General features: G+C 38.8%; 1 protein-coding gene across 1 annotated transcript in view; it reads right to left on the reverse strand.

Moving 5' to 3' along the window:
- Positions 1–325: 325 nt before the first annotated feature.
- cfap74 (cilia and flagella associated protein 74) overlaps positions 326–13,952 on the reverse strand; it is a 45,520-nt gene continuing 31,893 nt past the window's right edge. Inside the window, exons 22-39 of the mRNA XM_062426611.1 lie at positions 13,365–13,452; positions 10,946–11,119; positions 10,463–10,596; positions 10,069–10,345; positions 8,564–8,698; positions 8,232–8,365; positions 7,005–7,139; positions 5,884–5,993; positions 5,706–5,761; positions 5,177–5,296; positions 4,796–4,951; positions 4,449–4,587; positions 3,002–3,156; positions 2,638–2,770; positions 1,756–1,889; positions 1,374–1,382; positions 921–1,046; positions 326–430 (exon numbers count right to left, since the gene is read on the reverse strand). Of these exons, the coding sequence (XP_062282595.1) occupies positions 326–430; positions 921–1,046; positions 1,374–1,382; positions 1,756–1,889; positions 2,638–2,770; positions 3,002–3,156; positions 4,449–4,587; positions 4,796–4,951; positions 5,177–5,296; positions 5,706–5,761; positions 5,884–5,993; positions 7,005–7,139; positions 8,232–8,365; positions 8,564–8,698; positions 10,069–10,345; positions 10,463–10,596; positions 10,946–11,119; positions 13,365–13,452 (2,320 nt within the window). The remainder of the gene's footprint in view (positions 431–920; positions 1,047–1,373; positions 1,383–1,755; positions 1,890–2,637; positions 2,771–3,001; positions 3,157–4,448; positions 4,588–4,795; positions 4,952–5,176; positions 5,297–5,705; positions 5,762–5,883; positions 5,994–7,004; positions 7,140–8,231; positions 8,366–8,563; positions 8,699–10,068; positions 10,346–10,462; positions 10,597–10,945; positions 11,120–13,364; positions 13,453–13,952) is intronic.

Raw genomic sequence — 13,952 nt, forward strand, 5'->3', positions numbered from 1 at the left:
GGTAAACATAAATGTGATTGGCAGTTTAAACTCCTAGTAAAGTGCACAAAGAGGACTATCAGGAGACCTGTTAGTTATTGAAAGAGTGAATTAACATTTAAATAATAATCTGCAGCCTTCTTTAAAATGCGCTTCTATGACAATGCTGGTTGTTTGATGAGTAATTCCGACTCTCACACATTTCACTTTCCACCTTTTATTAATTAGATTAAAATAAATAATCAATAGATTTGTTATGCTGGCTATATACACACAGTATCTAATGTGTCTCTGCCCCTTGTGTCAGTGTGTGTGTATTTCACACTGGCCGGTATCCAGGTAGAGGTCAGTCAGCAGTGGTGGAGACCAAAGCCATCAGGGTGACTCTGTAAACGTTTGTCTCATCTCCCTTTAAGGTCAGAGGCACACACATCTGCACCACTTCATAGGGCTGAAACACACACACACACACACACACACACACACAAGCATAAATGTACATACAACCAGCCAGTACAACGAACAAACACCTAATGTAACTTTAAATTGCTATTAGAGCTGCTGATATATGATATTTTGTGCCAATATTTTTACTATTTCTACACCAAACTGATGAGGATTCAGTGTTTCCCACATGATTCAGTTCCTATCAGAATGGAAACGGTTGCAAAAGCTGAAACTGACTTTAAACTCACATTTATCAAATGGTGGATTTTTATGTCTTAATTTTATGTATTTTTATTTAATTACTTTACAACATTAAAACACAATGGATACAAAACACTATCTGTTGTAAAGTACACATTTTGTCTGAAGTTATTATTTATTCATGCAAACTTTTGATCTTTTTATTGTATCTTTAGCAAAGGATGTTTTTTTTTTCCTTCAATTCAGTATCAAAAAACAAAGAGCAATCTTTGTTCGATTAATCTCCTCCTCACCTTGTATCCACTCTGTGGAGTCCATGTGAGAGTTATGGTGCATCTGTGTCCGGGCTCCAAGTTGCCTCTGCTTGGCTCCACGCTGAAGCCCTGCTGCTGCAGAGACGCCATGTTATCCCAGTGGAACTCACAAATCTGACAAAAAAATAGAGAAAAGAAGATTTGCTTATTGTTCAGTGATGGATTTGAAGCTTTGGATGCTTCATTTATTCATTTATGCCTCAACACTTTTCATTTTATAACCTATAACTAATTATTCCAATGTCAGTCTAGTTCTGCTAGTAAGACACTTTCCTTCACTGAAATATACAGTATAATATACAGTATAATGATGATATTGAATTTTGTAATATTAACCCTCTTATGATGCATCCCAGTACCCTTGATGAAACTATTTGCAGCAGTTGGTTGTGTAACACCCGTCCCTTAACACCCGTTCCCTTATGAGTGAACATCTCCTCCCTACATTTATTGCACTTGTCAACCAGATCATCTGTAAGGAAGAACTGTTACTTCTGGCTTTAAGCATTATGCATTTTGCTTTTATGGTTTCCTTGATTTCATTACTCATTTTACAATGTTTAGATATTTATTTATTTATTTTTTTACCCCTGTGGGCATGTGCAATATTTTACATATCTTCTCTATTTTGTTTTATGTAAATGATTACCTCTGTACTATGTGTTCTACAGTATTGAGGTTGATTACAGCTGTAGAAGCACAAGTCAAATTTCCCCTCCGGGACAATATAGTACATCTTATCTTATTTTATCTTAAAACCTACTAGTAAACCTACTGCTTTTCTTGTTGTGGATGTTTGCACTGATCACAGTACCTTCTTACTGGGCTGTGCGGAGCGGATGCAGCCCACCTGCAGCTCTCTGACTGCAGGTTTGATGGCTCCTGCGCTGTAGCTGGCCCGCAGAGTCACCAGCACCGGGACGCTGGGCTTTTCCATCACCTCAGATTCTAAATAGAGACAGCTGTTACTACTAATTTAACATAAAGTTGTGTTACAAATGGCAACAGACAAGAGTTTGTATTTGTGGTTGCAGAAATTTCTTCTCTTCCTTTCTTTTATTGATTAAACCCTCTCTTTCTTTTTAGTTAAGGAGCTAAAATCTGCAAAAACACACTGTTCTGACCATTTAACTACTTCCTTCTTTCGACACTCCTAATATGCAGACTTTCCCATCTTGAATTTTGCTGGGTGTTGGAGAGAGGCTTTCAGATTCACGCTAACATCTCTGTTCCTACAGGAGTCTTGTTTCTCTGACACAGTTACAGTGAGGTTCATGGTCTTATCCAGCTGCACAAACGCCTCTTTTATTTAGTCAAATTTACCTTGTCCAAGAGGTGCGCCTATTTTCACATAAAGATTTTACAGTAAAATATTATAACGTACGACCTCAGCATGCTACGATTATAAATGAATACATAACAAACCCCGGCTTTGCTCGCATAAATCATGGGACATGTCCACAAGTTATCTTTACAGCGTCTTCATTTTTTCTGCCTCATTTCCACGTCATATCGGAACCATCAGCATCTTCCAGAGTATGAACGAAGTTGAATCGATTTCCACCGATAATTTCCATAGATAACCAGTGTAGCATTGATGCGTTCCGTACCATTTAATCTAGCACAAGTACATCCTGTGCATCACATGATAGGGTGGTGATACTGAAGAGGAGAAGAAGGCAGGAAGCTACTGTACCTATAAACTGAGATTGACAGGTTATCAGTGGAGGGAGGAGGGATTCAACGGGAACAGTCAGCAGGTCTCCTCCACGCAGATACATGTTATGTGAAGAGGCTGCACCCTTCAGATCAATCACACACACTTTACTCTGTAAGAAAGAGATGGTGCAGGGTTAGAGTTGTTATATCATGCAGCCCAGAGAGAATGAAGGACAAACAAGGTGCAGTAAATACATTAAAAAAAACAGCAAGACACTGGGGGAGAATATGTTGCCTGGACCATGTGATGACTTTTATAACTAAAGATTAAGGCTGAGGTCAGACTGAGTGAAGAAATGTATCCAAAGCTTAAAGTGTGTGTGAGTCTGTGCTTGTGTGACCTTATTCCTGAGCTCTACGATGAGTCTGTCAGAATAGTTGACGGATGGGTGGTCGGGCTGAAAGGTGACAGTGATGTCCTGGCTCTGTCCTGGAGCAATGCTGCCCTCTACTGGCACCACACTGAACACACTCAGCCCACTGTGGTTCTGGGTTCCTGTACAGGATACAAAAGACACACTGCTGATACTGAAATGCTGATTATACTGATTATTTTACTGGGCTCATAAGACATTTGGACACACTATATTAATGAGGCACTCATAAATGATTTCTTTGTGTTAAAACTACTCATCTTGTCCTTCAGTGAGAGCTTGATGCTCTGGTTGAATATTATAAATCAACGCTGTCACTAAATGAGAACAAAAGATGCTCTCAGGGGAAGTTAAAGCTCAGTGGAGATGTGTTCAGACTAGAAATAAAACACATTTACAGCTAGTAAATATTTTAATGCAAGAAACAATTTTTTCCAATTGGAATCCATACATATCATTAATACTTTCTCCTCACAGCCACAGATAAAACAAATATAATAAATGAACTTTCTGCTAGCCATTTACTGGTCTGAAATGGTGACATATTCAACGTACATACATAGAAGAAGCTCTTGTTGGCTCATTCCTGCTTTTGTGTTACTAAAAAATATCTAGCTCTACTATAAAGCAATAGGAACTGAACTGAATCTACAAACACTACCTGCTATAAAATACTGGTTCTTGTTCACAGCTGACATCCCTCAAATGGCAGATATCATCCAAGAGTGTATCTTTTTTAAGTGTGTAGGTTTAATGTTTGAAACAGTAACAGCATAAACTCATTGGGCATGGCAACAAAAATGGTTGTTGATGTATATCAGTAATTTATGAAAGTAGGGCCCTTAAAGTCAATCTGCTGCTCATTACCATTATTTTATTTTATTTTCATTATTTTATTTGATGAAGCTAGAATTAGGAAACTCAGTACATTTTAATGGATTTTACTTAGATTAACCTTATCAGTGTGGTTAAGTAAGAAAAGGAGTGGCTTATGGCTAAGAGCATTATCGATACTCAGTGGATTTTACAGAATTAACCATATGTCTAACACAATTAAATAACAATTACAAAAAGTGCTGATTAGCTGATTAAAAGATGTCACTATGTTTGTAGCATCTTGTACTACAGTATGTCTTTTGGGTATGAGAAAAGCAGTAAGAGATGCTTTGTATTTTCATTGCGACAAATTTAAAGACAAAGGGGCCATCATGCTCTCCCAGAACAGCTTCAATTGTTCTTGGCAGAGAGTCTCCAAGTTTCTGAACTTTGAATTCAGCAATTCCTCGACAGAGTCCTCGTGTCCTGGAGGCATTTGCATTTGTAATAGCAGCTTTGTATCTCTTTACTTTAGGAGCTCTAGCAGTCACAGTTGTCGGGCTCCCTGGGGAATTGTGCAGTATTAATTACAGCTTACCCACAGTAGGCTGGACCCGAGAGTCTGTGTAACTGCCCAGCAGGAAATCCACCTTGTCAGCACCACCCTGAGGTCTGGAAGGAGCGACACTGGACAGCAGCACTCTGAAACCAACTGGTACAGCTGAGCTGTTCTGCAGCTGCAGGCACAACAGGCTTAAAGTCATTACCAAGACTGCCACCACAACACACCCTTTCAGTTCTGGCTTTGACTGTTTTAAGACCAGGACCTGGGTTAGACTTGTATTTTTATGGATAGCAACTTTAGCTGATAATGTTTAAAATATGAAAATGTTAATATTTCTTCAAAGCCAATATGATTGAATCTTGTTCTCCTATTTGACTGACCTTCAGGACCTGTGAGGGGCTCTCTTTCTCCAGCACGCAGCCAAAGTCAAGGAGGCCTCCAGGATGTGAGGAGGTAACATCGGGGACCAGACCCTCCCCACGCAGAGTCACCTCCAATATCATCTTGTTGCTACGCACCTCCAGTGTCTCATAGTGCTACACAACAGTAGAGGTGGTGAGGTAACACTCAATATTTGTTATGAGTTACTGAATTATCTTTCATTGTTTTCAGATTGAGAGGTAGAGTGGATTCATATGGGATGCAATGATCATTTTGGATAATTCTACCTCAGTCTGACAGATGTTGGTGATTTCATAGAGGGAGAAATGTAATTTAGCAGAAAGCTGAGCTTCATGGTAAATTCTAGTCTATTAACCCACCTTTTTCTCCAGAGTTGGACTGAAAGCCAGTATCAGAGTGTGTTTTTCTCCAGGTCTTATACATCTGAGAGCATTGAGAAGGGAAAAGGGGCCATATATGTCCAGCAATGATGACCTCAGCTTGGAAAAGGTCAAAGAAAAGCAGCGGTGAACAGTGAGATCTGAGGTCTGAGGAGTAATACGGACATTGTTGGCAGAAATATCTAAGGGTGATATCTCAAAACCTGCCCAAATGAAACCAAAACTATCTGTGAGCCTGAATACTTCTGAAGGTAAGTGAGAAAATATAGTTTTTATATTATGGGTGAACTGATCCCTTAATATTGACATTTATATATTAAGAAGGCCAACAGACTGCATGCTACTGTATAGTGTTTAGAAGAAAGCCATTTTGACTTTTACATGCTACTTAACAGCACTGCTCCAAGTTCTGAAACTATAAAGGAGAAATGTACATGCTGTATTTTATTTACTGTGAAGAACTTTGGGGAATCACTTAGACAAGTAACATTTTGCAAAGAAAGGATACGTCCAATGGTTCCTTTGAAATGTTCTGAACTGTAAGCCTTTTAATCACTTTCTCTCCTACAAATAAATAGAACACAAAACAACATAATGAATAAATATGTTCAGTCTCATACACAAAAAATGTACATCTGCAGTGTGGGATGAACCATCAAGCCACGTAAACATTTGAAATTACTCACCTACTGGCACCTGACCGAAGTTTATGACATTGTGGCCATTGTTGGATATCACCACTAGAGGGGGCTGTACAGCAGGACAATGCAGCTTCAGGTATAGTGTGTTGAAGGGACTGGAAAGAGGTGGATGCATCCTGATTATTCATCTGTCATTCCCCCACATTATACATCCAAGTTTTGGTAGTTCACAATCACTTTCATACAAATAAAACCATCATTTGAATAGACATATTAAAAATACAAAAAATACTTAAAAAGTAACTGCAAAGAAGACAATGCACTAATGATTGGTTTCAAATTTCTGGTTACCCTAAAAAGCCAAAGGTTTACCATTGAAGAGCTGAATATCAAAGAATCAAACAATGTATTTCTTTTGAAAGACTCCTACTAAAAGCAAAGTTCTATTAGATTTAGAGCCTCTTGATAAAGTTGAACCGATAATTGGAGAAAGATGCCAGGTTACTGAACTAAACTGTTATAGATCACGCTTTCAACAAAAAGTAAAAATGGCTTCCATAGATTCTAATTATTATTTCTTATATACAGTCTATGGTTTCAAATAGAAACTGATGAACCAGCTTTGGGGTTTTGTAAACTTTGGCATCCCATTTGTGATTATCAAAGATTTATTTCAACTCTTTTATATTTTCTACCATTTTCCCAGCAATTTCAGTTATCATTCAATGATGAGTCTCTGTCTTGTACAGAAGCACTGAGTCCAAAAAAAATAATATATTTTTCCATTTGTGAATGTTGTGCTTACAAGAGTGTATTCTTAAATTCTTTGGATTGTGCTCTTTATTTAAATGACCAAAATCTAATTGACACACAGCAAACCATGGGTAAGTAGTAGTGTCCTTTTCTGGGCCTTATAGAGGGTTAATGCAGACTTTGATGAGTTGCGATGTGTTGCTTATATCAACAGCAGACTGAATTTTCTGCATACATTTAAATTGTTTGTGGGCACACTATACACAACACTCTGGCAAAAGAGGCCACATATTAAAAGCTAGCTCATAGACATATATACATATACATATTAAAGACATAATATGACACTAATCTGACATGGCAGAGTGTACAGTGTGTTTTACAGAGATGTATGGAAGCAGACTCAGCGTTACCTCCATGCCGGCTGGGCCTGTCGGTTTTCCTCTGGAGGGTCTCTGTCTGACACGTAGCAGGGAACGGTGTACTCCCTGTAGCACTGGGTGAAGGAGTACAGCAGAGAGGCCTTAGCCTCCTCATACTGCTCTGACCTGTAGGAAAAGACTTTAACAAATCAACAAACTCTTCTCAGACTGAAACCCTTTTCTTTAAAGTTTTACAGCTCGGTTGAGATCAGAAGCTTAGAAGAAATTAAGATACTGATGAAATCGCCTTGTGTTGTGCTTAAGGGTCAAAAATGGTTTGACAGCAGAAAAACCCCTAAATGATCTTTTTTCAACTTGAAATTTGATGACTTTTCCAGAGTGACCCCAGTGTTAGAAAAACAGAAACATTGCCTTTGTTCATGTTTCCATGAAAGCAGCACCAGAGTACACAGATTGTTCAGCACACACATGCACGCACGCACACAAGCACGCATGCACTAGTCTGCCAAAAATGTTGAACACTCTTTGTTCCCTTTCAATTAAATGCATTCAAAACTCCTTTTTGTATATTTCTGCTACTTTCTTAGGCTATGCAAGTGCTATCTCTTGCTATAAAATTAAATTTGACACCTATGCAGTACCTTTAGCAATAATAGTGATGATAATAAACCTCTACTTTAGTAAAAAAACAAAACAATTATGAGAGGCGTGTTGTAATAAAAACAAGTGCTGTCCACTGATTTCATGCAGTCTTTCTGCACTGTTAAGAAAAAAACCCCCAAATATTCTCAAAGTTTGTGATGAATGACAGCTTGTTGTTTCATGCAAAACAGATTTGGGGTTTAAAAATCAATTAAGCTGCTATATTTTAGGGATTTATTGAAGGCGGGTCATTTTTCCCCCTTAGGACAAGGGGAGTATACAGAATATTAAGACTACACAAGCGTTATGGGAGTGGAGTGAATCTACAAGTAAAAGCTTTGAGTGTAATTTATATTTCAGTGTTGTTGGAACTCAGATGTCTGTCCAAGTTATTAATTGGGTTTAGCCTACTTTCTTACTTAGATATGCTTTCAGGGAGGATGTGGAAGAGACTTCCTACAGAATGAATAATTCTCTTTTTGCAGTGCTTCATTCTGATATTTGATAGAATATTTATTTATGAATATTTTTCCTAACTGGAATGTCAGTTCAGCAAACTGGTCATGATTACAAAGCAAGCAGCAACATTGATGATATTAAGAAAAAAACTCATACCCTGGCTGTATGTCATCAGGATCTGGGGATTCAGTTAGTTTTTCGGGTTTGGGGCTGTCTGGTACTTTGTTGTTCTTTGGAATCACAGACGCCTTCTTTCCTTTATTGGTTTCCACTGGGATCTCCTTTTTAATCTTACAACACACACAAACATAAACATGGGTTCATACTCGGGGCATATAACTGTAGTGGCTGCATTCTGTATAAATATCAGTATGGTTATAAAAAATCAGTAATCTGGTGATGTGTTTGTATTCAAAATCCTCGTGGCAGCACAGACTGACCCGCACACTGGCAGGAGATGACTGGAGTTGGTGAGAATACAGTCATACCTCCTGTTCAGCTTGTCTCTCTCTCTCCAACTCCTTCTCACGAAGCAACTTGGCTCGATGGAGGAGACGCAGCGCCTCGTCTTTGATCTCCTGGTCTGACAGTCTGGGTCTGAACATCACCTGGACCAGACATCTCTAGGTCAGAGGAAACAGACATGAAAACATGTCAGGAGTTCCTCATATGAAAAGCACATTTGAAGAGTGAAGCAGTAATACTGGTTAAAATTACATGTTGCACTGTATGGATTTTTTTAGGAGACTTTTTCACACACCCTGCCGATTCTTTAAATTTAAATTACTTTTGGGAAGTCTCCGCTTCTGGGTTTTTCTTATGCATGGACCAATTCAAATTGACTGAGGAAGATAAATCCTCTGTTATACCACCTGACCTCTGTTATACAGTTGAAAGAAAAAATTCAGCACATTTATTGTTACTATAAGCTTATAAGTATGAATCTGAAGCTGATGAAAAATAGGACTTCCAATCCAATGGTCATAACCTCCATCAGTAACTGCAATGACTTTCAAAACACTTGTACTCATATAAATAATCATTTAAAGAACACGTATAAAAATTAAATTCAAAATTACATTTATTCTGTAGCTCACATTAACATTGCTTTGAATAATGGGTAGCAGAAAATAAAAAGCAGTTAATTTCCATCAGGTGTCCAGCAGAGTGCGACATCACACTGTAAAGGCTTTTGTTGTGAGGCAACCGCAGGGATGGCTGCTATTCTGTACAATAGTAGTACGTTGAACTGAGGCTGCAGGAATTTCCTCTGAGATCAGTTGTGATCATTATGTATTTGATTTGAACTGTCATAACAAATTAAATTTACATTTAAATGTAACAAGAGCTTATGTACGCTCCTCCTGAAGTCCAATTCAAACAATTTTGATGAACATTAGAGTTAGAACAAGGATTTAGATTATGATCACATGTAAAATTGTGTCTTAAAATTTATTTAATTATGCTTTTTCTTGTAATTAATTATGGTAACTAAAATGATGTAAGACAAAGGTTTTGGCCATGCGTAAAAAAAATGAGAAACCTCCGGGGATCAGGCTCTAAAGGATTATTACTGAGACAGCAGGGAGTGAGGTGGAGTCACATTATTAGAGTTAAAGAATTCTTCAGCAGGCATTGATCACCAAGTTCTCACAGAGGACCAGATATCCTGAATTTTAGTCTACTGAATGAATATTTTCACATCCTATATTTCCCATAATGTAACCAAAAGCATGAGTGTCATAGTTCAATCAATTGATGGAGATTAAATACCATGACATGTGTTTAAAAGCTCCAGAAAAAGCCAATAAGAGGATCTTAAATCATGCCCTCAGTTTGAAATGAAGGCTTTTTATGTTTTAAATGTGTAGTTGCCATGCTGTTAATAACCCTCATGACATCCCCAGGGTTATTTCCCTCACCATGAGTAATCTGACTGTTATGTGTAAAATCGGTGGAGTGCCACTTAAACATAAGAGGTGTTTTACTCCACCTCTCCGGCCAGCAGGCGTCCTGCCGAAGGACTGATCCTGATGTCTGAATCCTCGGGTGGGGTGAAGCAGAACAGCCTGGGTGCTACCGGAGCCACGGCCTCCCTGACCCCAGGAGTGGCTGATAGTTTGGACTGGTTACTGTCAGTGTGATGGTTGATCAGGTAAAGCAGAGCAGTAGATTGGTCACCAACCGCCGTGGCCCCGAACTGGACCAGAGAATGGGAGAGCTGCAGTGGAGGACGGACACCCACTGCTCGACAAGTAAGGAGGAAAACTCTGAGGACAAAGGAAAATAAATAGTTGAGCTATGTATTCAAAAATATTCTGAGCATACAATTAATAAATCCTCATACATTATATGATCTTTAATTCACACATAATGCACATGTTAACCTGTTAATTCCAGACTTGCAGCTGAGCTGGAAATTGTAATCTTTGGCTTTGCTGGCACTGAAAATAAGATCAATCTCCAGGGTCTCTTGTGGGAGAAGAGTGCCAAACCCATCATTAGGTTGGACCTCAATAAACTGAAATGTGAGGGGAACACAAACAGCAGAAATTACTTAAATTTCCAATGTCAGGGTTGAGCAAAAATAGCACATCTAAAAAATTATGAAATGTCTCAGAGGAAAGGAAGGTGAAGCCAAATTTTCAATGGTGATAGTACTATCTTCATGACTAAATATGAGTCTCTTTCAAAACTGACATCATCAAGAGAGACAGCACAGATAAAAAAAAATATTTTCAGTGACTAATAGTTTCTGCTCTCCAGGCAACTGCAAAGCACAACGTTTAACACAGGAGAAGGTATTCACAGCATTGGAAACTAAAAACAGATAAGCTCTTGTTGCTCAGAAGATTTCTTGTACTTTGTACCTCTGGAACGCCCAAGAAGCCAAAGTCCTGAGGCAGCAGGGACATGTTGGTGAGGTGAAAACTGCTCTTGATAGACTGGTAAATGGAACAGTAGCCGAAGTCCACTTCAGTCCGGTCAAACTGAAGGTCTGAGGAGGTCACAACTGCTTGGACTGTGAAATGGACCGGCTGCACCTGAACACACCAGCATAAAACATCTTCACACTTTCATCAACATCCTCCATCCTTCATACACATTTCCCCTGCTTTCCTTTTGATGTCACCATTTTATCTAGATTCTTTTTATTTAATTCTCACATCATAATAATGTCACCATGTGTCTGTAAAATCAGCGTGGTTTGATTTATATACTACAAAATTGTTCTAGTGGCTCTTCTTAAAACTATTCCGTACTGTTATCGCTTTGAAGTCTTAAATTATATATAAAATATATATCAGTTTATATTTTAAATGATATAATTTCACATTCAGATTTAAGAGAAAAAAAACAGCAACAACATGGACATGGGAGTAGCATTGACTGATGTTTTCTAAAAATAAAATCATTTTCAAATCTGTGGTTTCCCAAAAAGTAATATATGCACTTGAAGTATCAAATTAATCAAATTCATGTTTAGGGAGCGGCCGTTTTAGTCTTCGAGCTTAAATGGAGCAATGCTTTTATGCATATAGTCATCTTTCATCATAGAGCAGCTGAGACGGAAGATGTGTGTGCGCGTGTTAGTGCATCCCAAAACAGAGTGCAGGCTCAAAATTAAATCTCTGCACCAGCCCATGTAAGTGATTATCAGTCAATCTTATGAGCATTTTTTTTTTCTTAAGATGACATCCTCTTGAGTCATGTCAGTGTGCAGCAGATGACCTTGTTTATTGGTCTCTGCCACATTGCTTTCCTGGCTGCTGTGGTGTCTGGTGACCGTACATCAGTGTGCGTGTGTGTGTGTGCATGTTTTAATGCCAGGAGCTCAGGGCCCGGGGCTGAGGGCAACAGCTTTGGTGCTCCACAGGAGCATCCTGGCCCAGTCTTTGGCTCCTTGTCAGAGCTCTGCTTCCCCTGCAATCCTCTCCTCTCCTCCCCTTGTCCTGGTAGAGACAGGCAATAAGGGCTGGACAGGGAGGGAGAGAGAGGTGACAATTTGGCAAGAAAACAGGCCAGATTTAGATACTGAGAAAGAGGACTGGCATCAACGCAACACGAATGTTTAAGCAGCTGCTCTGTATTTTTTAATGAAGGCTGCTGCTGACTAGCTGAAAGAATTCAGTTGCTGTAAGCACTTTATTTCTTTCTTCGAGGGCTTCTGGATTGACTGTTTTCATACAGAAAAATGCACACTGGACCTTGACAAGAGGATACTTTAGATTTTGACAAGAGGATACTTTAGAGAGGTATGATTTGTTTGACAATTAGTTGCATATAGTCTCATTATTAGTGTTTGTTTCACTATACACAACTAAAATAACAACACATCCATAATGCAGATATGTCTGAATTCAATAAATGTAATTCCAATATGTGCTGGTTATGTTGTGATAACCAATATAAATATATGGTAAAAATGTGTACTGTAAGAAAGTTACATTACAATGGAGTTGTAATCACAACATGGTTATAGTTACATCAAGACAACAAAGATCATTTTCAAGGGGCATTTTTATGAGAAACAACCAATCACTGAGTGTAAAATTCAGTTACATGAGTCGCTAATGAAGGTTGAGAGCTAGACATGACACCTTAAGAAAAAAACTGGTAATATGAGATGCAGCTGAAAGGAATTCACTTTCAGATTGTGGATGAATTTTGGATGAATTCAGTAACTATGGTGCCATGGTTTGTTCACAACATGAACAAAGAAGCCTTTTGAACTCGCTGCAGCTCTAATTTGCACCTCTGACTGGCCTCTTCTCCATAGCAACAGCGGCCGAGGTTCACGGGTATCATAACTTTTAGAGCCACCCCCCTTGCCAAACTGACTTGATTCTTTTTTTAAAGTTGAAATAATTAAAACTGGTGCCCATAACAGAAACGTATAGCAATCGTGAGATTATCCAGAAGACTCCTGGGTGTCTAGGTTGAGTGGAGAACATAAAAGATATTATTGAGAGAAAGATAATTAAACTATTAAGGCTATATAAGAGAGAGCATTTTGAGCTTCTGGAGATTTTCAGTTAAACAATGTGGAATAACCTTTATGCTTGGCTTATTAACGCCCATGGAGTAACTGGGCCTTGGGGGTATGAGATAATTTTAGCTTGTTACCAGCAAAATAGGTTACAACCTTCAGTGGCTCTGCTTCTATTGGGGATGAAGTAGGACACACGCCTTGTATTGCAGGATAAGTGTACTGTTTTCAGGATCACAGGGAGGTTTACTACAAACTGGAACTATACGTATGTATAGAGTGTAAAGTATGATACAAACCTGGCCTGCTACTTGTACTGTCATTGGAACATCCAGGACTCCTGTATCTGTGTCAAAAAATGCCTTGGCATCTTTGGATAAGGAGCGTCTGTACAGTGGAAGAACACACACTGTTATGCAAAGTAGCACTTTTGTCAAAAAACAAAAAACGGCTTTGTCCTCACATCACGTTCATGAACAAAGAAGAACAAAGACACCAACAAACACACGACTGAAACAGCGATTTTTGAAGGTTGTTAATTTTTTTTCTTTTTTTAAGTACATCAAATACCAACAGTCAAAAGCCACAAGCCACGTTGAGCTTTTCAGATAAAGACAAACATTCAGACCCTGAAGACCCATTACTTTACTTTAACCCACGATTGTAGGATCAGCTTGCCAGGGAAAGCAGGAGAGAGATGTAGAGTGCGCCTCCACACTACTGTAGGTTGTAGCCATGGTGATGGGAGACGTAAGTATGATTCAAAGAGGCCCAGTAGTCATGCACAGGCTTATGTAAAACTCCATTCCCGCAATATCTCCCAGTGTCAAGAGCTGCTCTCATAATAACATATATGTGTGTGTGTGTGTGTGTGTGTGTTTGTGTGT

This window comes from Scomber scombrus, chromosome 10, assembly GCF_963691925.1.
Source record: "Scomber scombrus chromosome 10, fScoSco1.1, whole genome shotgun sequence".
NCBI classification, from domain to species: Eukaryota; Metazoa; Chordata; class Actinopteri; order Scombriformes; family Scombridae; genus Scomber; species Scomber scombrus.